Source organism: Macrotis lagotis, chromosome 4, assembly GCF_037893015.1.
Source record: "Macrotis lagotis isolate mMagLag1 chromosome 4, bilby.v1.9.chrom.fasta, whole genome shotgun sequence".
In the NCBI taxonomy this organism is placed as follows: Eukaryota; Metazoa; Chordata; class Mammalia; order Peramelemorphia; family Peramelidae; genus Macrotis; species Macrotis lagotis.
Genome location: NC_133661.1, coordinates 206,225,239 through 206,249,569, shown reverse-complemented (window position 1 = coordinate 206,249,569; position 24,331 = coordinate 206,225,239). Strand labels below are relative to the sequence as shown.

The window sequence follows — 24,331 nt, the reverse complement described above, 5'->3', positions numbered from 1 at the left end:
TTGTGGGAAGATTATTAATAATAATCCATTGTTAGTGGAGCTATTTTTGCAAACAATTTGGAATTTTGCAAATAAAGTGACTAAATGAGACTCTTTTACCCTGAGGAAGCCATTAATTGGAAATGTCCCCAAATACACCAAAATATTTAAAGCAGCATTTTGATAGCAAAGAATTGGAGACAAAGTAGATGTCCATCCACTGGGGGGATGACTAAACAAATTGTGGTACATATATTGTTTTTTTTTTAAAAAAAGATGCATTTGATAAACTCAGAAAAGCATGGAAAAATCTACATTGATTTAAAATAAGCAAAGGTTATATATAAATAGGTGGGTGTGGACAATTATTCACAGATGCAATAACTACAACAATGCCGATAAGAAAGAACAATCAACAGAAAAAAATCAAAAGTATAAGTAACAAAATTACAAAGATCAATTAGAACTAGAATGAAGAGGATATAAATGGGTGTCTCAAACTAAATGGAGGCTGGAGTTCCAAGGTGTTATATTTATTGCATGCATTTTCAGACTTTTTCAATGTGTTGAACAGTTGTGCTTGCTTTTCCCCCTCTTTATAAAATACAATTTGTTATAAAGGATGGCTCTCTGAGAGGGACAAGGGGAGAGAAATTTAGGATGACTAGGATGATCTAAGAAACAGAAGACGTTAATAAAACTTATTTTAAATAAACAAAGAAGATGGTCTTTACAAACATTGCTGTTCAGAGATTTTCATTAGCAACCTCGTATGTAATTATCAAACATTGGAAGCGAACTAAATGTCTGATAAAAGACATGGTTAAATAAATTGTAGTGTATTGATGTATATTGATGAAGACCAGCCAAATATAAGGAATACAAAAGTAATGCAAAGCAGATTTTAAGAGAGAGAGAGAGAGAGAGAGAGAGAGAGAGAGAGAGAGAGAGAGAGAGAGAGATTTTGGTAAAAGAGAATGAGAATGAAAGAATAAATAAAATACTGTTGAGGAAAATTTTATTTTATGATTGGAAATTAATTTACGTGTAAATAGCTATTAAGCAAGTTTGATGAGTGGGACGTTCAACATCAAGGATTTTTTTAAATGAATTTTTTAAAAGCACAGGGATTTCTCCAAGAATGCTATATGGAAGAACTCATGTATTAATGAGGAGAAAAACACTTAAGTGAAGAAATAAAAAAAAAAAAGCTAACGATAGGGCCCGGTTGTGAAAGGCTGCAGGGAGGGAGCCCTCCCTAGGTAACGGTTCAGCATGTTTGCCATGTAACACGGTTTTGCCGCTTCTTCGGGGCGAAGGGCAGTGTCTAAGCAGGTAACAAAACAGCCGCCCCTTGCCGTGCCATTGTTGCCCACAATGCCGTGACTCGGATTCGAACCGAGGTTGCTGCGGCCACAACGCAGAGTACTAACCACTATACGATCACGGCGAGCTACCGGGGCGCTCCGCGGCCGGCGCCTCGCCGACGTCGCCTTTCAGCGGCTTCAGGAGTCCGGGCACGCACGCACGCACGAACTCATTCATTCATTCATTCATTTGCTCAGTCGTTCATTCATGCGCTCCCAAGCGCGCACCCTCAGCTCGGAAGCAGCCGCCCGGCCCGCGGCAGAGGCCCGAGGCCGCCACGGTGTGGGGGGGCGGCCAGAAATGAGCGGGGCGCCGAGCGGGCCACGCCGCGCTCGCGGGTGAAGTGAAGGAGCCGGGCGCCCGCTGTCAGGATCCGGGTTAATCTCGGGGCAGCCACGGCCTCGCGGGCCCGGGACAAAGCGGCCCGGCCGTGAAGGAGGGGGCGGCCAGGGGAGGGAGGCGCCGCGCGCGTGCGCACAGGCCGGCCCGGGCGGGCGAGGGGCCGCCGGCCCGAGGTCGGGGCGCTCGGAGGTAAGAAGGCGGGAAAGCCGGAGGCCGCCGCCCCACGGCCTCTGCAGGACGGCGCCCCAAAGCGCTGAGGGCGAGTCACGGCTGGGGACGCGGCGGGGGCTGAGGAGCCGGGGGGGAGGGGCGCGGGCGGGAGAGGAGCCGCGCGCCTGCGCACCGCCGACAGCGCCCGCGGAGGCCGCCCCGAGCGGAAGCGGGGCACGTCAGCGGGCGGGGGCGGGGCTGCAGGCCTAGAAAAGCCTGAGTGACAAATTTTATGGCCAGCTCCCCGGTAGCTCGCCGTGATCGTATAGTGGTTAGTACTCTGCGTTGTGGCCGCAGCAACCTCGGTTCGAATCCGAGTCACGGCATTGTGGGAAACAATGACACGGCACGGGAGCCGCGCTTTTTTTGGCGTCGTCTCGGTATTTTCCTCCAATAATCCGCCACTCGCGGAGCTCCCCGTGAAGAACCCCCCAGAATCGCTGCTGAAGCTCCGAACTTGACGCCCCATGAGTGTCTACTGCGAGATGGCCGAGTCCATTTTGTATATATTTACCTTTGTGTCTCCTTTTTTCCTTCAGACTCTTTTGAAGGCACAGATTTTGGCTTTAAATTCCCAGAAATTAGCCCAGCGCCTTGCACATAGTAGGCACTTAATAAATGTTTGTGGGGCGGGACTGGATACCTCCCACAAACACTGGTATTGAATGGACGCGGGGATCAAATGAGACAGCAAGTCCTTTGCAAGCTGCATGAATGCTCTTGTTGTTGCTGGTGATATTATCATTTGCACAGGAGGCATGAAATCCTCCTCCACTGCGGAGAACGTGGGATTCTGACTGTTTAATTCTTTGTGATTTGTCCACACCACTGTATAACAGCTTAACACTGATTGTTGGGACTGAACCCCATACACCCTCCGTAAGCACAGACAGCGAGTTAGACGGGAGAGCAAAAACGCAAAGCTTTGCAAAGCGCTATTTCTATTATTATTATTATTATTAATTATTATTATTATTATTGTTGTTGTTGTATTTTCTCCACGGAATTTTCGCTTCTGTAAGAATGCAAACTCTTGGAGACGGATCCTTTTATTCTTTGTGCCGTACCCCGCCCCTGCCCCTGTCACCAGCGTGCGCTTAATAAATTTAATAAATGCTGTTTTCCCTTAGTAGCAGCGCACAGAGAAAGTTCTCGGGTCGCCCAGCACGTGGGGAATGCTTGTCGGGAGGGTGCCGGACAGGAAGCCGTCCTCCCGCCGCTGCCAGCCATCGGAAGCGTCACGTGGCTAGCTAGCTTCCGGGCCGGTCCCGGAGCGTTCTGCGCCTGCGCTCTCACCAGCAGCCTCCGTCTGGCGCGCCTGCCCCAAAGCCAGAGCGGGGAATGACGTGGAGACGGGGAGGGCCTGTCGCGAAAGAAGAGAGGAACGGGCCGAGCGAGCCTACGGGTCCCGGTTAGCTCGCCGTGATCGTATAGTGGTTAGTACTCTGCGTTGTGGCCGCAGCAACCTCGGTTCGAATCCGAGTCACGGCATTGTGGAAGCAATGGCACGGCAAGGGATTCGGTTTTTTGAAAATAAGTCCAAAGCACGACTTAGAAGTACGTACTTATTTGCAATAACGCAAAACCCTCAAAATGATCTTTAAAGCATTTGAATCGGTAGTACCGTTTATTCCTCTCTCTAAAAAAGGATTTTTTTTTTATTCTTCCAATGTTCCTTGTACTCCCAACAGGAAACAGCTCCCACCGTCTCCCTTATATTTTCTAGAGTCTGAAACCTTTACAATGAAGAGATTCGGTTTGCTAACAGATCCCTGCATAGCGAATAGCCCCCCAATTGTGACTTCCTGTAAGGTAAGGTTGAATCTTTTCAGACACACACACACACAAAAAATAGCATTTAGAGTTAGACTCCAAATCTCTCATTTTTCAGAGGAAAGACGCTGAATTTGGAATCAGAGTTTCGAATTGCTATTTTGGACAAATCCCTCTTTCTTCATCTGTAAAATGAGAGGATTGGACTAGTTGACCCACAGGGTCTATTCCTAGCTCTAAATCTAGGGTCCATTTATCTCATGACCCTCCAAGAAAGGCGACAGGATTTGCCCAAGATGCCACAGCCGAGTGGCACCAAGTTTCACCACCATCTTTGTGTCATTCATCTTTGTTTTGCCTGTGAAGATGCCCAATAACTTTTTACTGAATTGAATAGACCTTTCCAACCCCGCTGCAACTAGAAGAGCAGGAGACAGAGGACTTAGGCTTGGGCTACCCTGAAGTAGGAGCTGTGAGTGGAAATTGGGGGGACTAAATCAAGAATCTTCCTTCAAACCTGCCAGGCTGTCCACCTTCCCATCCCAAAAGATCGTAGCTTCTTCAGGACCTTGCTGTAATAACATTACATCATAGCAGGGAGATAGTTATCCTTTGATAGAACTAACCCTTGGCCCCAGCCCTGGCTTTGGTCCTGGAGCTATCAAGAGAGTATCTCCATTCAAGTACCTTCTTAAATAAAGTGGGTCAGGATGTCCTAGAGGAATATAACTTGGGATCTGTCCTATACCACCATCCCTCACCTCTACTTATCAATTAACAATAATAGCTCACAGCATTTTATCACAATCATCCAGGAAGATAAGTAGCTTTTGTATCATCCTTTCCATATTACAGATAAGGTACTTAAGCCTCAGAGAGATTCCATAATTTGACCAACAATATACAATTAGTAAGAGTCAGAATCAAGATAACCCTAGGTCTTCTGATTCAAAGTACTACAGAACTCATTCCACTTTCTCTAGTTGCCTAACTATGGAATTAAACAACTAAATTCAGTTATTAAGTTCTTCATTTCACATCATTTGGACATCCTTCTCCACTTCTTGTCAAGATCAGCCCTTCTTTTTTTTTTGTTTTCATTTTTTTTGTCTTTGCAAGGCAAAGGGGTTAAGTGACTTACTTGCCCAAGGTCACACAGCTCTGCAATTATTATGTATCTTAGATCACACCTGAACTCAGGTCCTTTTGACTCCAGGGCCTTATTCTCTATCCACTTCACCACCTAGCTAAGATTGGCCCTTCTTGATCCCAAACCTTCCCATCTTTAATAAGCAGATCACTATGTAGCAATCTCAGAGCACTTCCAGAAAAACTATTTCTTCACAACATCAATAAACAAAATTTAAAGTAAGAATGGTCTAAGGGGTGAGATGGCTGTGTTAGGGTAAGGAACACTTAGAATAGACTGATGAAGAAGGCCCTCCTTGTATAGAGAAACCTAACCTCTAGTAAACCAGCAGGCATATGGACCTACCGATTTCCCAATCTGGACTAAGAGGCAGGAGTTACACAGAGATAAAGAGAAAAGGGAAATGGGTTAGACAAAAGAAACAAAGACCAATGCTTAATTGAGGTAAAGCAGCTGTTCAGACTAACAAGACTAACAGACAAACCTTTTGGTGCACTGGCTACAAATACTTCCTCTTTTCCCTAACTTTGGGAGAAGTTAATACCAGTCAGTGTTCAAAGGAATCTAGGATTTCTTGGATAAGCTTTTTAACTGCAGGGTTTGCTCCTGAAGGGAAGGAAGGGGGGGGGGGCGGAATGATTGAGGGGGGGAGGAGAGGTTATGTCGTCAAGGCATGGGGGGGAGGGAAGACAAGTTTCCCTACTGGGGGGAGAGGAATGTGAGGAAGTGAAAGGTTATATTATAAAATTATGAAGGCAAGGGAAAGGAAAGAGGCTTTTTTGTTTTTGCTTTTGAGGGGAGAAGTAGAATGCAAAGTGAAAAAAGAGAGGGAGAAAGTTAATGAGAGAAAAGAAAGCTTAGAGAACTATTCCCAGGCTACAGTGAGATAGCTTAGACTCTGAATATCTCTAGGAAATTGTTCTTCCCCACCTCAATAAAAATTAGTCTAATTTTCTCATTTTACAGTTGAGGAAACTGAGTCCCAGAGAGATTGAATGACTCGTCCACAATTAGACAGTCAAGCAAGCATCTGTGGTGGAATTCAAACCCAGACCTACTGTACTAGAGTTAGTCACACAAATGTCTATACAAGATTAACCTTCCCTTGAAGCATCCCTTCTCTGAATTCCTCTATCATAATTGCTAAGACAAATCTCTTTGAAACTTTTAACATCATACCATTTGAGAAAGGAGAGAGGACTGGAGCTTTTAGCAAAACTTGCAGGGTAGAAATGGGAGATTAAAGGGGAGAGAATAGTTAAAGATAATGCAATAAAACAGAGGGAAACAACCTAGAGGGACTTCAGGATTTTGATTATGCAGTAACTATTCATAACAATTGACAATAAAGCATGCCTTCCACTTTTTATCAGAAAGGTGCCAGACTACAGGTAAGAAATGAGGCATAAATCTTTAGACATGGCCAATGTTTTGTTTTATTTTGTTTAACTTATTGCTTAGCTAAGAGGAAGCCTCCTTGAGGATGGGGGGGGCAGGATGGGGACATTATTAAAAAGTGATAGCCATGTTTTAAAGGGAATAGGAGCAATTTTAAAAGAATTAAAGATAATTCAGAAGTTTAAAATCTTCTTATAACTGGGAGGATGATACTACCCCAACAGAAATAGAAAAATTTAGGAGGACAAATTTATTGAGGAAAATAATGGATTTTGTTTGCCGAGTTTGAGATGCTTAAAGAAAATGCGTGAGACATTTGGATTGAGTTTAGGAAAGAGATAAGAACTGAATATGAATATTTTGGTGCTAAATATAAATTTAGAATTGATAACTGAACCAATTGAAGACAGGGACAAGGGAGGGGTCTTAATGGGAGATAAGAGGAAGAGCCAGAAAAGAGCTTTGTAGGGAACTCAGATTTAGGGATAATGAATAATGAATCAACAAAAGAGGATGGAGAAGTAAACCATTAATTGTTGTAGTTGATAGAAGGAGAATTGGGAGAGAGATGTCAAGAAAACTAACAAGGGAAAGAGCATCTAAGGGTGATAGTAGTAAAGCAAAGCAGAAGGAGTCCAGAATAGAGATTGAGAAAGAACCATTGGTTTAGTAAATCAGAGCTCATTTCCATAAATTTTTGAATAGAAACTAAATTGCAAATAATTGAGAGAAGGGGTGAGTAGTGAAACAATGGAGACAATTTTAGGTCTGGGAGTCTAGCAAAGAAAAGGAGGAGATACATATTTGTAGAATGATAGCTTGAGGGACTGACCAGGGTCAAATAATGAGACCTGATATATATATCTTGCTCTCTAATTGTATCACTAAATTATATTTTGTCTCTCCAAAGAGATTATAAACTTCTTAATGTCATGAACTATTTTCTTATTCTTTTAATCTTTCACAACATGTAGAAGTGTGCATGAGTATGCCTCTAAGGTCTGTGAACTGCTTCTGGGTGAGATAAATATCATTCTCCAAAAATTTCTTTTTGTTCATCTGCAATCAACTGGATTAATAACAGCAAAACTCTAAAATTCTTCAAGTTTCTGATTATTTCTGACTATGGGTCACTGTTCTCTGTTCTTCTCTTCCTAATAAGAAAAGAAAAAAAGCCTTCTTTCCTTAGAACTGTAGAGCATTTGAGGTGGAATGGTTATATATGTATGTATAAATGCTCATTCTCTTGATCTTCTAGAGGACTAAGGTAATGCCTGAATTATCTCTGTAGATTTCTCAGGTCCAATAGTGTATTTTAGACCTTAAAATTTTCATGAATGCAAGAATGTCAATGGTCCTCATTCATCCCTTCTCTCTCTTCAAAACAAGGAGGACAATTGTTGGTTGTTTAAAAAGGAGTAAGGTGAGAAGAAGGTGATGTTTTTATGGAAGGAAGGATTTTCCCACTATTCCATAAGTCTTCTTTCTTAAGCCCCATCTGATGACTTTACTAAGAAATTTTTTTCCTGTTAGCAAACATTGCTCCTTCTAGAGAATGGAAGGTGCTTTGTAAGAGAGTGCTGGAATGTCAGCTTGGGTGGGGCCTGGAGGCAGGCCAAGGAAGCCAAGCTGAATGACCAAACTGTCCAGTTCCTCTTCCCACTAGCCCCCAGGCATATATAGCAAGAAGTGAAAGCCAGAATGAACACTATTCTATTAGGTTAATTAAGAGTACCCAAATGAAGACCTACAATAATGTCAAACCTTCTTAAAGGACTTCTCTGAATCTAGAAAAACTAAATTCAGCTTTTTTTTTTAAGCTAGATAGATACTCCACTTTACACATTAAATTTGTGTTCCTGAAAAACTTGTTTGATTCAGGGATAAATTGAATAATACTTGAAATGAGCCTGGGAAGAATTCTGAAAATAAAACTTTGGAGAAACCTTTCTTTAAGGTAGAAACTCATTGCCTAATATGTCTAGTTTCTAAACTTAATTTTTATTTAATTAACAAAATTGATAAATTAATGAAATGTTTTTTAAAATTTCCTATGCTTTAAATAATAAGCTTGTTTTAAGAAGGAAAAACCTGTCTTCTTCTCCAAGGTTACTTTGTATTTGCTTTATATGTGTCCTGTACATATACCTATACATATATATTATTTTGGTCTTGCCTTTATATCACCAATGTTTAGCCCAGTATCTGAAATATAGAAAGTACTTAATAAACCCTTGATAATTGATAGATTCTATTAATTTGTTTTAATTTTCTTTGATTTAACCAGAAAAATTCAAAATTATATTCCCATGATTCTTTTCTTATATTGGTGGCAGTCTAGACTTGGTGATCAATTCAATTAATTGAGCGCCTTAGTGGCAGAGTAGACAGAATACTAGGCTTGAAGTCAAGACTTTGAGTTCAAATCAGACCCTGAAAAAGTTCCTTTGCCTCTGTTCTGCCTCAATTTCCTCAATTGTAATAGCAAGGTTCTTGTGAGGGTCAAATAAGATCAGTTTTATAAATCCCTTGGCACATAGTAGGTACTTAATATTTGTTTCCTTTCTTCATTCCTTCTATGTGCATAGCATAGATTGCCAAATGAGATAGAAAATTCATAACATAGGATCTACTCTCCTAAACTTACTAAAAAAAGAATAGATGTGCTCAAATAACTATTTCACAAACTAGGAAAAACATGAATAGGAAAGATACAAAATCCTAGGGGATATCTGGGACAGAATCATTTCTAGGCAGACCTAGAAAGTTTCATGGAAGACTTGGCAATTGAGTTCAATCTCAAAGGAGAGCTAGGCATTTGACAACCTCCATGAGCTTGGCTGTTTAGTAAGGAATTAAATTAAACTCGGTGTTATCCTCCAATTTTTGTCCTAATAAAGGATAAGCATTAGCTTATAGAATTTGGTCTCAAGAAACACAAACATGTTTATTAAAATTTCTCTAAGGTTACTGATTACACCAGCATGTGTGTAGGCCCATCTAGAAAACTAGATCCCACAAAGAACTGGAAATTGAGATGACCATCGATTGGAGAATAACTGAACAGATTGTAGTATATGAATGTTATAGAGTACTATTGTTCTAGAATAAAACATGAATGGTTGGACTTCAGAGAAGCAGGGAAAGAATTTCATAAACTGATGCTGAGTGAAGGGAGCAGAACCAGGAGAACATGGTATCCATTAATAACAACAGTGTGAGTTGATCAATTATGATGAATGTAGCTCCTCTCAGCAGTTTGGAGATCTGGGACAACCCTGGGAGACCTGTTATGGACAACACCTTCCTCATCCAGAGGAAAATAAAAACAACCAACCAAATAAAAGAATCACAGAATCTGATAGGAATCTGTGTTTACTTTTTAAAAGATTCATGTTTTTTCTTTGCTATCCCTCAGTTTTCTTTCTTTCCCCTTAAGTCTTAATTCCTCATTCACAAAATGATTAATATGTAAACATGTTAAACACAAATGTATATGTACAACTTTTACTAGTCTGTTCACCACTGAGGGGAGGAGGGATGGAAAAGGAGGGTGGTAAAAAGATGTATACCATAAATATGCAAGTGGATAAATGTTGAAAAACTTTCATAATCTGTGAATGGAAAAATAAGAAAAAAAAGAAAACTGGAACCCCAAACAGAATTTTGAAGAAGGATTCTTATACAATTCCACTATCAGAAGGCAGGATCTAACAGAACTATTTTCTGGCTTTTCCATTGAAGGAGCATCTCTCCACTAGAAGACCTAGATTTAAGTCCTGTCTCTGATGCAAAATGTCTGGGTAACTCTGACCAGTTAAGGTGTTCAATAGTGAAAGTACAGGATTTAAAAATCATCAAGACCCAAATTCAAATCTAGCTTTAAACACTTACTCGGACCTCTAGCAGGTCGATTCAGGTTCTCCTTAGTAAATTGAAGGTAATCATGGCATCTACTTCCCAGAGGATAACATTGGTTTTACAAACCTTAAAGCATCATGCAAATGTTAGGTATTATAATGGTTGTTATCACTGACCTCTCAGGGACCCCAGGCAACTCTTTCGGACTATATATTTCAGATGGAGTAGCAGTGATGTGGGTGTCTTCACTGAAAGGAATTTCTTCATAGGATTTTTCCCTATGCCAATGAAATCAGTTCCATTTTAAAAAACAAAGCCTAAAATTGAGACCTGATTCTGGTTTTGCTACCATGATAAATCATTTATCCTCCATAAATTTCAGTTTCCTCGTCTGACTAATAGGAATGATAATGTTCCTACAGCCTACCTCACTTGATTGTTGTGACAATCCATGGAGATAAATAGATGTATTGTATAAAAGGCCATATAAATATCATAGGTAGTACGTGTTTAGAAAATTTACAAATGAGGCAACGCCTTCCACAAAACAAATGGAGCTTGTCCCAGAGCATTGCCTGGGGCAGTAGCATGTTAAATGACTTTCCTATCCTGGTTGTCCTCCTCTGGTTCAGCTCCAGTTTATTCATGTCCTTCCAAAAATGCAGTGACCACAGCTGAACACAGTACTTCAGATGTGGTCTGTTTAAGGTAGAGTACAATGCTACTATTTATCACCTTATTACAGGAAGCTAGGTCTTTCTTAATGCAACCCAAGATAGCTTTGGTTTGTGTGTTGTAGTTTTTTAAAAGAAATAATCACTGGGGAGAAAGGAGAGGAAGAGAGCTCCTCAGAGCCAGGAGAATGGCCTAAGTCATCGACCAAAACAGGAATTTGCCATTGTGTAAAAAAGAAAGTCATTTGGCTTCTCTGGATCACTGGAACCTTGAGAATCCTAATCCAAGATTTTTAGGTTTGCCATTACACCATTCCTTGGTTCTCCTCCCAGATTTGCATAATTACCTCTGGGGTCCCTTCCTAACCTACATCCTCCTCTCTCCTAGCTCTTCCTCTCTCACGTCAGAGCCCTCATCAGCTAAGAATACTGGGATTCTCACCTGAAAGGACAGGGGAAAGGAAAGGTCGACTGAGTGGTGGTTATTTAGGGGTTTAGTTTGAGAACCAGGCGGTAAGGAGTCTGTTCTCTCGACAGAAGCACAGTTTCAATGAGCATTTGGGGTTATTGGATAAACACTAATCAAATACCTTTAAAGGAGGAACTTTATTTCTCTAACTGGGAAATACCTCCAGCCTGCGTGTGCAGTGTTCAGAGTCCCCAGTGGGTAAAGGGCTTTATGACAGACAGCCTTAGAACCTCCTCTGGACTTGATTTATTGACTTGTCTGTTCCAGTCTGTCGCCGATCTGATTGACAGTGAAGATCGGAATATGATTTAAAGGGAATCTGTGCGTGTGCTGGCGGAGCCATAGGCACCCATGTGCTTGCCTGGGAATGGACAGTCTACGTGCGCCTGTCTGTGTGTCAGTGTGAGCCAGGGAGGTGTAGGACGGATGTCTTGAGAGGGAGATGTGAGCGGCGTATGCGCGGGTGGACCCGGGCATACGTGTGCGGTGGGAACTGGGGGGAGTTGCTGTGTTTTGTGGAGGGGGCATGGGGGGGTAGGTTTCCAGAAATAGCAGCTAAGACTGTGACAGTGGGGAAAGGAGGATTCTCCTCGGTGTCGCCCTGGCCTCCCCGCGATCCCTCTTTGGACGTGTTTCCGACATGTGGCGGCCGGGGTCCGGCTGGAGGGACCAGCTGAGCCCCGCAGATGGGGTGGCGGGGCTCTGCCACCTGAACCTCGCGGCTCCTCCGCGCAGGGTGGGGGCGATGGGGCGGGGGGAGGGCAGCCCGCGCCTCTGGAGTGCGGGCCCCCGGGGGCCGGGAAGATTCGAGGTTCTCCGGCTCCCGGCTCTCTGCTTTCTAGTCTCAGGCCGGCGCCCCCTTTTCCCCGCCTCTGAAGAGCCAAGGCCGGCCCCTGGCTATTGAGCGGAGCCCCACCCCCTCTCCCCGCCCCCTCCCTCGCCAACCCGGTGTTCCCGAGCGAAGCTCCGCCTCCGGCCGCTGTCCCCGCCCCCCAGCACCCCCTCCCCTCTCGGCGCTCCCCTCAACCCCCTCGGCTCAGTCTGGCCGGCCCCATGTTACTGAGCGGAGCTCCTCCGGCGGGCTCGGGCCCCGCGCCGCGGGGAGCGCAGGGGGGCTCGGGGGGCGGCCCGGGGGGAGCCCGCCGGGGCGCGGGGGGCGCGGGGGGCGCGGGGGCCGGCCCCGGGGGCAGCGGCGGCGGGGGTGGCGGGGGTGTGGCCAAGTGGCTCCGGGAGCACCTGGGCTTCCGCGGGGGGAGCGGCGGCGGCGGGGGCCCCAAGCCTGCACCCCCGGAGCCCGACTACCGGCCCCCAGCGCCGGCGCCCGCCTCGCCTCCCGCGCCGCCCCCCGACATCCTGGCCGCCTACCGCCTGCAGCGCGAGCGCGACTTCGAAGACCCCTACTCCGGGGGGCCGGCGGGCCCCGCTACCCCCGCGGCCCCGGCAGCCCCCGGCCCCACGCCGCCCCCGCGCCACGGCTCGCCCCCACACCGCCTGATCCGGGTCGAGACCCCCGGACCCCCGGCGCCCCCGGCGGAGGAGCGACTCCCGGCTGCAGGGGACCGGGTAAGTGCTGAGACCCGGGGGGGGGGGGGCACAAGGGCGGGGGAGGGGGGAGGTCCGCTGAATGTGTTGGGGACAAAGGTGGCCCGCGGGTCCCGAGTGTCCCCGCCGGCCCCCAGGGCTGCCCCCAAGGCTGCCCCTGGGCTCCCAGCTTTGTTCTGGACTACTGTGGGACCAGAAGCCCCAACTCTGCAGTCAGCCCCGGGCCCACCGTGCTCCCCTCTTTCTCTGCTTCCTCTCGGTGCATCTCTGCGAAGCGAGCCTTTTCTAACGGACCAGCGCGCCCGAAACCCAGTTTGTTGTACCTTCTCTTCCCTGCAAGCAGCAACGTCACGGCTGTTGTTTCCCTGCCCCCCATCCCCCAAAACACACATGCACATACACCCACACTTTGTGGTCACCTACCCCCCCCCCCAGCCCAGGTCAGAAACTACACAAAGCCCCGGAGCATTTCCTTCCTCTCTTTCCCAGATCCTACCTCCCCCCCTTCCACCCCCCACCAGGTAATGGTTCCCGTCAGCGGGAGGAAAAAAGGTTAAGGCAGGGAAGGAGGCTTCTCACTTTGGCGCTGAAGCGAGAACGGAGGCTTGGAACTGGCAGGGAGAAAAGGGAAACATGTTAGCAAAAAAGGGAAAAGAGGACAAAATGTAAGGGACATCCTGTCGTGGTGACCAGCTGGCCAAGCCTTATCCTGGGACCCAGGCCTGGTCAGCTGGCACCTCCTGCGCCCTATTCTTTGTCTTTCTCAGTGGCCTAAGGAAGTGCCAAATCTTGGGACCTGTTGCCGAGGCTAGGCTGTAGATCTCGGCTTTCTCTTGTGGTGATGTTTCTCTTCACCTTGCCTACAATTGAAGCAGAGGAAGTAGAGTCAATTTGCCTTTGATTAATTCTGGGGGGTGGGTGCGGTAGACACGGAGGGGGCGGTATGGGGAGCAAAGTAGCAGAGAATTGTTTCTTGGAAACCCAGGTATTTGGGTTGGGGAAAACAGAGCAAGGAGGTTCGCTTTTTCCAAGGGCCATGGCCTTCCTGTACTCTAAACAGCATCCTCAGCTCCTACTTGGAAGCCCATCTCTAGCAAACAATTCCAGCCTGGCCCCTCCCAGTCAGAAAGTTAACTGCTGAGATTCAGCCTGGATTGCCCCAGTGTTCCTTTCAGTTCCCCACAGCTCATTCCACCTCCCCCCCCATCCCTCCCTTGGTTCAGAATCCTCCCTGAAGCTTTCTCCTTTCATTCCAGCCAGAGGAAATATATTTTATTATTTGAATTGAGAGCAAAGTTGCTGTCTGAGTCCATCAGATCCCCGGTGTTGATGATTTCAGAGGAGATAAGTATGCTGGTTAGTTTCTGAATGAGAAAGATTTCTTAAGGTTTGAATAGAAATCTTTTTTTTCCTCTCTTAGTTCCTTATGGGAACTATGAGGCATAACTACACTTCCTAATCATTAGCTCTTAGAATCAGAAGGCCAGGGATTGGGGAAGGCACTTCTAGGACACTGTTCTCCAGGATGACCAATAGTCTTTGTCTAATTTCCAAAGGTTTTTAATTGTTAGATGTATTTGGAGGGTATAGGTCCTTCCAAAGAATGGTTGCAAAAATTGGGAGGAGGAAAGTGAGCCCTATTCTGGCCATCATCTGAACCATCTTATTCACAGAATAGGTCCTTCTCCTTTTACCCACATTCAACCTTTCTGCTTCTAATATATACTCTATTTCTGACCTCTGAATTTCCTCCCTCCTGTAGATCATTTTAACAGCCAGATAGTGTTACCCAGTCTTTGACATTGCTAGGCCCACCTTTGGGGCAGGGAGTCAGTCCAGTTCCTGTTGGCAGAGCGGACACACCCTTTCTCTGAGAATTTCTTCCTAGGGTCTGGGGTAATGGGACAGGAATAGCAAATGGAGTAGGGAATTCCTGCTGTGTGTTGCATTGTTCTCTGTGTCCTATGAATGGTTTGGATCTTTTAGTTGAGGAAAAATCCAATTCATAATCCCCATGTCAATTTGGGGGTACAGAGGTCTAGATATAGGAATAAAATCTGACAGGATAATAATAGTTGGTCCTTCTATGACCCTATTTAATTTGCAAAGAGGTTTAACTTTGCTTATCTCATGAAAAATAAATGAGATAATTAATGTAATTACTATTATCCTGATTTTATAGGTGTGGAATATGAGGTTTAGAATAGTTAGGTGATTTACCCAAGGCCATACAACTACTAAACTGAACTCACCCATAGGTCTTTTGACTCCTGGGCTCTTGCCCCTCTACCACTGCAAACCAGAAAGTTCCCAACAGCTCCCAACAGCCCCATTTGAGTGGTTTTTCTTCAGTAGATATGAGGAGATGAAACAGGAACATTTCATTAACTAAGGAGGTTAGGACTCAGATTTTGGTGGGTCTCTGTTTTTATTTTATTGTTGTTAATGGTACTTTAAAAAAAATAGATGTAGGGAAGTCCCTATAATCCCCAGACTCCAACCCTGGTGTCCTTTCCACCCCACCATTCTGGAAGATTATCACCCTTAACCTCCTTTAGGAGTTAAAGGCATGAACTCAATCCCCAAGTCAAAGAAGTTCTCTGAATCCTTTTGCCCCTCAAACCAAAGGAGTTTGATGTCTCCCAGGCACAAGTTAAATGGAAAGCCACTGGTGGTCTCCTTCCATACTTGTGGTTCTAGCTTTTTCTCAGATCTGTACCAGAATCTTCGCTTGTCCAAGCTCAAAAAGAGGTTCTATCTACTGTTTGGCATCTTCCTTTCCCATTCTTCTCTCTCTCTCTCTCTCTCTCTCTCTCTCTCTCTCTCTCTCTCTCTCTCTCTCTCTCCCTACTCTCCATCTTGGAGATCTCTTCCTGTTACTTTCTTGGCAGCTCCTATAGCAAGATAGTGATTCTGCTCTTATGCTTGTCTGGTTCCATCCTAGTCTCAGGAGACCTGATTCTCTTCTTATTCCTTGTGACTGGGGATGTAGGGACAGCCCAGGACACCCTCAGGGCTTTCTTTACCTGAGGTTTAAGAATAGAAATATTCCTGTGCCTAAAGAGGTTAAGAAGGAATGTGTGTGGCAATATAGGGTCAGGACAGGACATAGGGATCTGAGGTTACTCAGAGTTCTTCCCAGGCCAGTGCTGTCCTTGACTCTTGATGGAATCCGGAGATGTTTGGAAGGTCTGGCCAGAGGAATGCTTCCTGCTTATGAGGCTCTGACAGCCTTAGGACCATCCATCTCTAGCCTTTCTTCCTGTAAAAGAGTATCACTCCCTGCAGCTGGCATGGAGAGACCATCCATCTGGGTGGGCTGGACCGGACAGTTGGTGGTACAGCGGGAGCTGTTTATGTCATGGAAGCAAACAGGGCCTAACAATCTGGCCATATGAAGGTGGCAGGTTTTTGCCTCCAAGCTTGTCCTAAATACAGGGCAGGGAAACTGCTTCCTCCTCTTTCTTCCTCTTTTCTCAGTCAATCAACAAGCATTTATTAGGTGATTACAGTGTATCAGATTTTGATAGAAGCTCTAGAGACAAAAGAAAGGGAAAAAACCAAAAACCTAAAGACTATCCTCAAAAAACTTACATTCTAATGGGAGAGGCAACACTTAAGTGCAGCATATAGGTACACCCAAGATTTTTATTGGCGGGAAGCTAGTGGATAGGGCTGAAATCAGGAAGATGAGTTCAAATATGACCTCAGACTCTTACTAATTGTGTGACCCCAGGCAAGTCACTTTAACCCTGTTTGCCTCAGTTTCCACAACTGTAAAATGAGCTAGAGAGGGAAATGGCAAACCACTCCAGTATCACCATGAAAACCCCAAGATGTGATCATGGAGAGTCAGATGTGACTGAACAGCAACATCAGAAAGGAAGGCAAATGCAGTCAAATATTCTGGGCATGGAGGACAGTCAGCATTGCAAAGGAATGTAGGTAGAGTTCTTTCCCCTCTTGTTCTGATTCTTCTTTTACAACATAACTAATATGGAAATATGTTTAACATAGTTATACATGTATAACCTATATCAGATTACTCCTTGCCAGTGAGAGGAGGGAGGGAGAAAAATGTGGAACTCAAAATCTTACAGAAAAAAATGAATGTTGAAAACTAACTTTACATGTAGTTGGAATAATAAACAAATACTTTTTTTAGGTTTTTGCAAGGCAAATAGAGTTAAGTGGCTTGCCCAAGGCCACACAGATAGGTAATTAGTTGTCTGAGGCCAGATTTGAACTCAGGTACTCATGACTCCAGGGCTAGTATTCTATCTACTGCACCACCTAGCCACCCAACAAATACATTTTTAAAAAAGTATTCATGTAGGATAGCAAGATGTAAAAAAAACAAACAAAAAACAGAAAGGGACCATGTTATGAAAATGACCAACAAAGGATTTTATATTTGATCCTGGAGGTAATAGGTAGCCACTAGAACTCATTGAGCAGGAGAGGGATTTAAATCTATTTATGCATTAAGAAATCAGCAGCTTGGTCTTCACCAAGGTTAGATCGGGAGGTGGAGAGGCTTATGGTAGGGAGGCCAATTGTAATGTTCAAGTAAAAAGGGGGTGATATTTCAGAAAGGTGAGGATAGATATAACAAGAACTGGTAATGAATTGGATATGTGCACAAGTGCGAGAGGGGCAAAGATTACACTCAGATTGTAGGCCTGTGACTTTATCCAAAAAGACCCTAGAACCAGACAAGTTTCAGCAAAGACAGGTAATAGATTGGAGAAAGAGGGCAATGATTAGATAAAAGAGTCTAGGAGCTCTGGCCACTCTCCTCCTCATCTAGGTTCAAGGGAGAATTTGAAAGTAAAAGAGGGATTTATAGTGGAATTTGGAATTCCCTGGTTAGGGGAACACACTCTGCTATTGAAAGTCTTATTCCTTGGAACACAAAGAGGATAAGAGACTTGGCCCAGGTCATTCAGCCAGCTAGTTAGTGGCAGTACTAGGAAGAACTTAAAGCCAGACAGGCCCTTTCTATGATCTTATACTGTTTCTCTGCTACTGAGAAACATAAATACATGCATCTCTTTAAACACATTGTCACACAGACACTTGGGGTTGAGTTGCTGTGAAGTAACTCTTATTAGTCATCAGGAATTCACTGTGGGTGCTAGGGGAAAAAGAAATACAAATGTATCAGAGTTCCTACCCTCAAAAGGTATTTAATCTAATTGCTTCCAGTCTTTTCCATTTGGCAGAGACCCCTACCCTGTGACAGATACGCAGTGTAACAGACTCTTCACCAGACACAAGCAAGAAGGAATATTGGGGAAAGGGAAGAATAAGAGTATAGAGGACTACCTTATAGGGATGGAATATAATCAGAGGGGAGATTTTGAAGCAGTGTTACTTTCCTGAAGTCTTCTCCATTCCTGTTGTTAGCTAGATGTGACTTGGCTGTCCAGCTCTGCTCCATCTCTCCATCCCCTCCCCCATTCTCTTGAACATAGCTGAATGGTGGAAGAAAGCTGCTGCCAGGCTGCTGTCTAACAACACAATGACACCTCAGCCCTGGAGTTATGCCAACCAGGAGCCAGGAACAGCTGGGATCCTGAAGACTTTGTGGTTGGGAAGGAGCTAGATAAACTGAGAAAGCTCAGGCTCTTTTAAGAGATAACCCCACTCAGCCATACCAGCCCCCAATCTCCCCAAGATTTTTAAAACAACAGTGACAAGTAGCTTCCCACCTCATGTGCTATGGCAGATAAGACACTAGACTTGATGAGGAAATTATTGTTATTGTTATTCAGTTGTTTCTGATTCTTGGTGCTCCCATTTGGGCTTTTCTTGGCAAAGATATTGGTGTGGTTTGCCATTTTTTTCTCCAGCTCATTTTACAGATGAGGAAACTGAGGCAAAAAGGGTTAAGTGACTTGATCAGAGTCATATAGCTAGAAAGCATCTGAAGTACACATTTGAACTCAGGTCCTCCTAACTCCAGGTCCAATGCTCTATCTACTTATACCACCCATATAACCTACCTAGGACCCAATTTTCTCATCTTTAAAACCTACCTTGGAACCAGTTTTGTCATCTTTAAAACAAGGAGGATGGACTCAATATCCTCTCATGTTCTTTCTGGCTCTGTGATTCTGTAAAGACTGAGCCTGTGCCTTCCCACCCATCCACCTGACTCCCTCTGACTGAGGTCTTAAGGATTTTGTATTGATTCCTTCACCCAGGCAAATATTCTCCCCTTGGAGCAAACCCCAGGGGTAGGAGGTAACCTGATGTTGGGCCTACAGTCAGGAAAACTCATTTTGCTGAGTTCAAACCAGGCCTCAGATACTTTATAACTTTGTGACCCTGGATACTCTAATATCTTTTTTTTTTGTTTTTGTTTTTTTGCAGGGCAGTAGGGTTAAGTGACTTGCCCAAGGTCACACAGCTAGGTAATTATTAAGTGTCTGAAACTAGATTTAAATTCAGGTCCTTCTGACTCCAAGGCTGGTACTCTATCCATTACACCACCTAAGTGCCCCTGGTACCCTAGTGTCTTTACCCAGAAAACCCCAAATGGGATCACAAAGATCCCACAAAGACATGACTGAAATGACTGAACAATAATGAATAGGTAGAGCTAAATAGACCTTAGATACCATAGACTCTAATCTCTCATTTTAGACAAGGAAATTGAGGTACTTTCAAATTTGAACCATTTCAGTCTTTTATCCCTTTAACTTAAGGCTTAGATAACTTTTCTTTCTTTTTCCTTTTTTTTTATTTTGTTTTGCAAGGCAGTGAGATTAAGTGATATGCCCAAGGTCACACAGCTAGGTAATTAAGTGTCTGAGGTCAGATTTGAACTCAGGTCCTCCTGACTCCAAGGCCATGCTCTGTACCACCTAGCTGGTCCTAGATCACTTTTCAAATGCAAACACTGATGGCAGGAGAAAATCTAGAAAGCTGTTACAGTTTTTTAATGTCCTCTTGTTCAGTCATTTCAGTTGTGTCTGACTTTTAGTGACTTTATTTGGGGCTTTCTTGGCAAAGATACTGAAGTGGTTTGCCATTTTCTCCAACTCATTTTACAGATAAGGAAACTGAGGCAAACAAGGTTAAGTGATTTGACCAGGGTCACACAACTAATAAGTGCTCGAGGTCAGATTTGAACTCAAGTCCTCCTGAGATCAGTCCCAGCACTCTATCTGCTTTACCAGCTAACCTGTTTGGAGAACCTGGAGAGGTAGCCTGGCATAGTTGGATATGGCATTGGACTTGGCTTCAGAAATATCTGAATTCAAATCCGACTTCAGACATGAGTTAGCTCTGTAACCCTGAGCAACTTACTTAAATTCTGTTTGTCCTCAGCACCTACCTGCCTAGGGTAATTGTGAAAATCAAATGAGACCTTTGTAAAGCACTTAGCAGAGAGTCCAATTTTAATAGCAGGCACATAAATGTATATTTCCTTCTTTCCTTTGAGCCTTAGTTTTCTTTTCTGTAAAATGAGGGCTTAGAACCAATGGCCTTTAAGGTCCCTTTCACTATAGCTCTGTGATCTTGTGTTTATCCTAAAGAAGCAAATGCTTGGGAATAAGGCTAGCAAACAATTTGATCGTCCTCAACTATTTGAAGAGTCCTAGAGAGGAAGGCATTCATTTAATCACTTACTAGAAAGAAGGTAATAAAACCTTTTTCTGCTTGGATCTGAAGAGTAGACCAAGGAGAGTGTAAGCTATAGAGAAAAATGTCAGATTTAATATAAGGTCCAATTCCTGACAGTTAAATCTATTCCTTGAAGCAGCTGGATCACCCAGTGGAGAGAGAGACTGCCAGTCCTGGAGTCAGGAAGACCTGCATTCAAACCTAATCCCAGACACTTACTAGCTGTATGACCCTGGGCAAATCACTTATCCTTGTTTGTCTCAGTTTCATCATCTATAAAATGAGCCAGAGAAGGAAATGACAAACTTTTCCTGTATCTTTGCCAAGAAAATTCCTCTATGGGATTTCAAAGATTTGAACAATAACTGAAACAACTGAGTAAAGAATCTGTCCCAAAATGGATTGTGCTTCATTGGTGGTAGCTTGTAGTAGAGGGGATTCATGATTCACATGAAAGTTGAACTAGGTGAAGCCTATTATTCCTTTTCAACTCTGTGACTTTGTGATCGGGGATCTGGGAAGAGATTTTCATAATCCAATAAAAACAATAGATGCTAGATGGAGGAATCTATACAGAGGATGGGAGGTAGAAACAATGATTTTTCTCCTATTTCAGTTTTACCTGGATCTGTACTGACTACCTACCAGTCAACAGGAGGGCAGCAAGAGTGAGCAATGGATAGAGTACTGGATCTGGAATCAAAAAGACTGAATTTTGATTCGTGTCACAGACTTGTACTAGATATGTGACTGAGCAAGGAACTTAAACTTTTTCAGCTTCATACCTAGGTTTGCAGTGAAGATCAGTAGAGATAGAGTGCAGAGCACTTTACAAACCTTAAGTCACTATATAAGTGCTAGCTATTATTATTATTATTATTATTATTATTATTATTATTATTATTATTATTATTGTGGGGAGTAGGGAATAGACAAACTTTGAATGGGCAGAAGTAGATGGAGGCAGCTTGCTGCTTGCCACAAGGAGAGGGAAGTGTAGGTCAGGTCAGGGATCTGCTATGCCAGCTTGGGCAGCAAGCATTATCAGCTCCTGCTGCCTGCTTCTCTGTGGGCGGGATCTGGTGGAGTGTCCCAACCCAGGGAGGGGGGTAGCAACTTTCAAAAGCAGGGTGTGGGAGCTGGGAACTGAACAGTAGAGTTATTGAGGTGCCTGCCATTCTGTCACCTGTTCTGCCTGCAGGCATCAAGGTCTGGGGCTGAAGCTATAGAAACCCACACTGCCACTCCAGGAGTGGTCGTGGTTATGGGCACCAGCCCAGAATTAGATGTATGTAGGAGGAGAGTAGGGTGCCAGGACTGGGAGAATGACTGCCAGATTCAGGACTTAGGAGGCCTACCCAGACCAGGCCCTAGGGACTGTTTGCGTTTCCCTTTCATCTAGAGTCCACAACAGGAGCAGAGTAAACAAGGGGTTGACTGTGAGATGCATGGATAGGCTATTGGAAAGCACTATAAGGTTTATTTTATAAAATTAAATTAAAATTTTCATTAACAAACATTTATTTTCTCTCCCTCTTATCTCTCCCCCTTCCCCAATTAAAAAAAAAACCCAAAAGAAAACCTCTGTAATAAATATGAATGGTCTAAGCAAAACCATTGTTGCTGTCTACAGCATAGGGTCTCATTCTATTATCTATCACCTCTCTGTCAGGAGATGGGTAGCAGAGCTCAACATGCTGTTGTTGTTCAGTGGAGTTCTACTCTTGGTGATCCCATTCTGGGGTTTTCTTAGTAAAGACACTGGAGTGGTTTGTCATTTCCTTTTCCAGTTCATTTTACAGATGAGGAAACTGAAGCAAACAGGATTAAATGACTTGCCCATGGTCATAGAAGTAGTGAGATTTGAACTCAAGTCGTCCTGTTACCAGGTCATCTGGATGTCATAAGTCATTGTAGATCTTCTGGAATCATAATTAGTCATTACTTTGATCAGAGTTCTTAAGTCTTTCAAAGTTGGTTGCCTTTACAATGCTGTTCATTGTGTTAATTGTGCTCCTGTTTCTGCTGTTTCTCTCTGTATCCATTTATACATGTTTTCCCAAGTTTCTCTGAAATGGTCCCTTTCATCATTTCTTATATCACTAAATGTCATTACAATCATATACCTTTATTTGGTCAGCTCTTCCCCAGGTGATGGGCATCCTGTTTTTGATATCTACTTCTTGACTGCTGCAGTAAGAACTGCTAAAATATACTTTTGTACAAATGGGTCCTTTTCCTCTTTTTGATCTCTTTGGATCTAATAGAGCTATTGCTGGGCCAGATAGTGTTCACAGTTGAGTGACATTTGAGGGGAAAATCCAAGTTATTTTATAGGATAACTGTACACACTATAATATTTAGGCAGCAATATGGAAGATTCTAGAGGCAGCCAGATAGATCAGTGAACACAGCCCTGGACTTAGAGTCAGTCTCAGATACTATGTGACCTTGCGTGAGTCACTCAACCATTGTTTAACTAGAAGCTAAGTGGTTCAGTGGATAAAGCCTGGGCCTGAAGTCAAGAAGATCTGAGTTGAGACCCAGACTCAGACCCTTCCTCACTGTGACCTTAGGCAAGTCACTTAATCTTTGCCACTGGAGAAGGAAGTAGCAAAGCACTTTGGTTTCTTTGCCAAGAAGACACCATGGACACAATGGGCCACAGAGTCACAAAAAGTTGGACAAGATTGATCAACTGAACAACAACAATTGGAGATTTATTAGGGGGAATTGATGTCTTATTTTAGGGATCAGGATCTTAGAACTGGAAAGAACTTTAAAAACCATCCAATGTAGCCTTAAATTTAATAGATGAAGAAACTGAGGCCCAGAGGAGCGAAGTGACTTACCCAAAAATCCCATGTTCTAGAAGGGAACAGAACCGAATCCAGGTCATTTCAATCCATTTCAATCGCTATTCTACAGTTCTCTTGAAGTCCATCTCCAAATGCATTGATTGCCCAGAACAGGTTTAGTGAGGCCTCAGCTCTCAAAGTAATAATAATAATAATAATAATAATAATAATAATAATAATAATAATCCTAGCCTGCATTGTATATGGCTTTTTGTTATGAAGTGCTTTACATATATTATCTTATTTGAATTAGAGGAGAAATAAATTCCTCACATTCCATGTCATATGCATATCTTACGGTATAAGTTTTCTTCAAGATAAATCTGTTTCTGACACCCTGGATCCTCCTTTTTTGCAACATCATCATGATAGCTAACATTTATATAACTTACTATATGTGAAGCACTATGTTAAACATTTCATAATTATTATCTCACTTGATCCTCACAACAACACTGGAAAGTAGCTACTGCTATTATTCCCATTTTGTAGATGAAGAAACTTGGGCAAAGGGAGAATAAACAGCTAGTAAGCCTCTGAGACTGGATTTAACTCAGATCTTTCTGAGGAAGACACTAATAAAGGCATACCTAAACTTCTATAGCATTTTCCTAACAAGTTTTAACACTCTATTTTCTTCCCAACCCAGTCAATCCTTCTTTCATGTGTTTCTTGCTACCAGACTTGCCTTCAGACCAGTCTTGTCATTTCTTTGCTCAAAAATTTGTCTCTCTATGTATTTATTATTCACACTCCTTGTCTGGCATTCAAAGCCCTTCACAATCTGGGCACCAGCCTACCATCACAGTCTTTTTCAAATTATATTCCTTTATTTATTTTATGTTTCCAACGAGCTGGAGTACTGTACTAAACATCTCTGGCACTTTCTTACCTCCTTACAAAGGATACCATGTGGTTCCTTATGCTTAGAATGACCTCCTTTTCCTTTTATGTTTTTTGCATATTGAAATCTCAAACATCCTTTAAAGTCAGACTTAAATGTCATGAAACTTTAAGCCCTGTTGCTATCTCCTCAGCCAGAAAAATTGGTAATCAACTTTCCCATAACTAC

The 24,331-nt window shown here is 43.6% G+C and overlaps 1 protein-coding gene and 3 non-coding genes across 7 annotated transcripts in view; 3 read left to right on the top strand and 1 right to left on the bottom strand.

Annotated features, from left to right (window-relative positions):
* Nucleotides 1-1,357: 1,357 nt before the first annotated feature.
* TRNAH-GUG (transfer RNA histidin (anticodon GUG)) lies at nt 1,358-1,429 on the bottom strand. Its single transcript has one exon. It is a non-coding gene; the product is annotated as a tRNA-His (tRNA).
* A 724-nt stretch (nt 1,430-2,153) lies between these two features.
* On the top strand, nt 2,154-2,225 carry TRNAH-GUG (transfer RNA histidin (anticodon GUG)). The gene has a single exon. It is a non-coding gene; the product is annotated as a tRNA-His (tRNA).
* Nucleotides 2,226-3,318: 1,093 nt separating this feature from the next.
* On the top strand, nt 3,319-3,390 carry TRNAH-GUG (transfer RNA histidin (anticodon GUG)). Its single transcript has one exon. It is a non-coding gene; the product is annotated as a tRNA-His (tRNA).
* Nucleotides 3,391-12,277: 8,887 nt separating this feature from the next.
* The window catches only part of SHF (Src homology 2 domain containing F), a 32,618-nt gene continuing 20,564 nt past the window's right edge, over nt 12,278-24,331 (top strand). For all 4 annotated transcript variants that reach the window (XM_074235309.1, XM_074235311.1, XM_074235310.1 and 1 more), the window contains exon 1: nt 12,278-12,787. In XM_074235309.1, coding sequence (XP_074091410.1) covers nt 12,278-12,787 — 510 coding nt within the window. The remainder of the gene's footprint in view (nt 12,788-24,331) is intronic.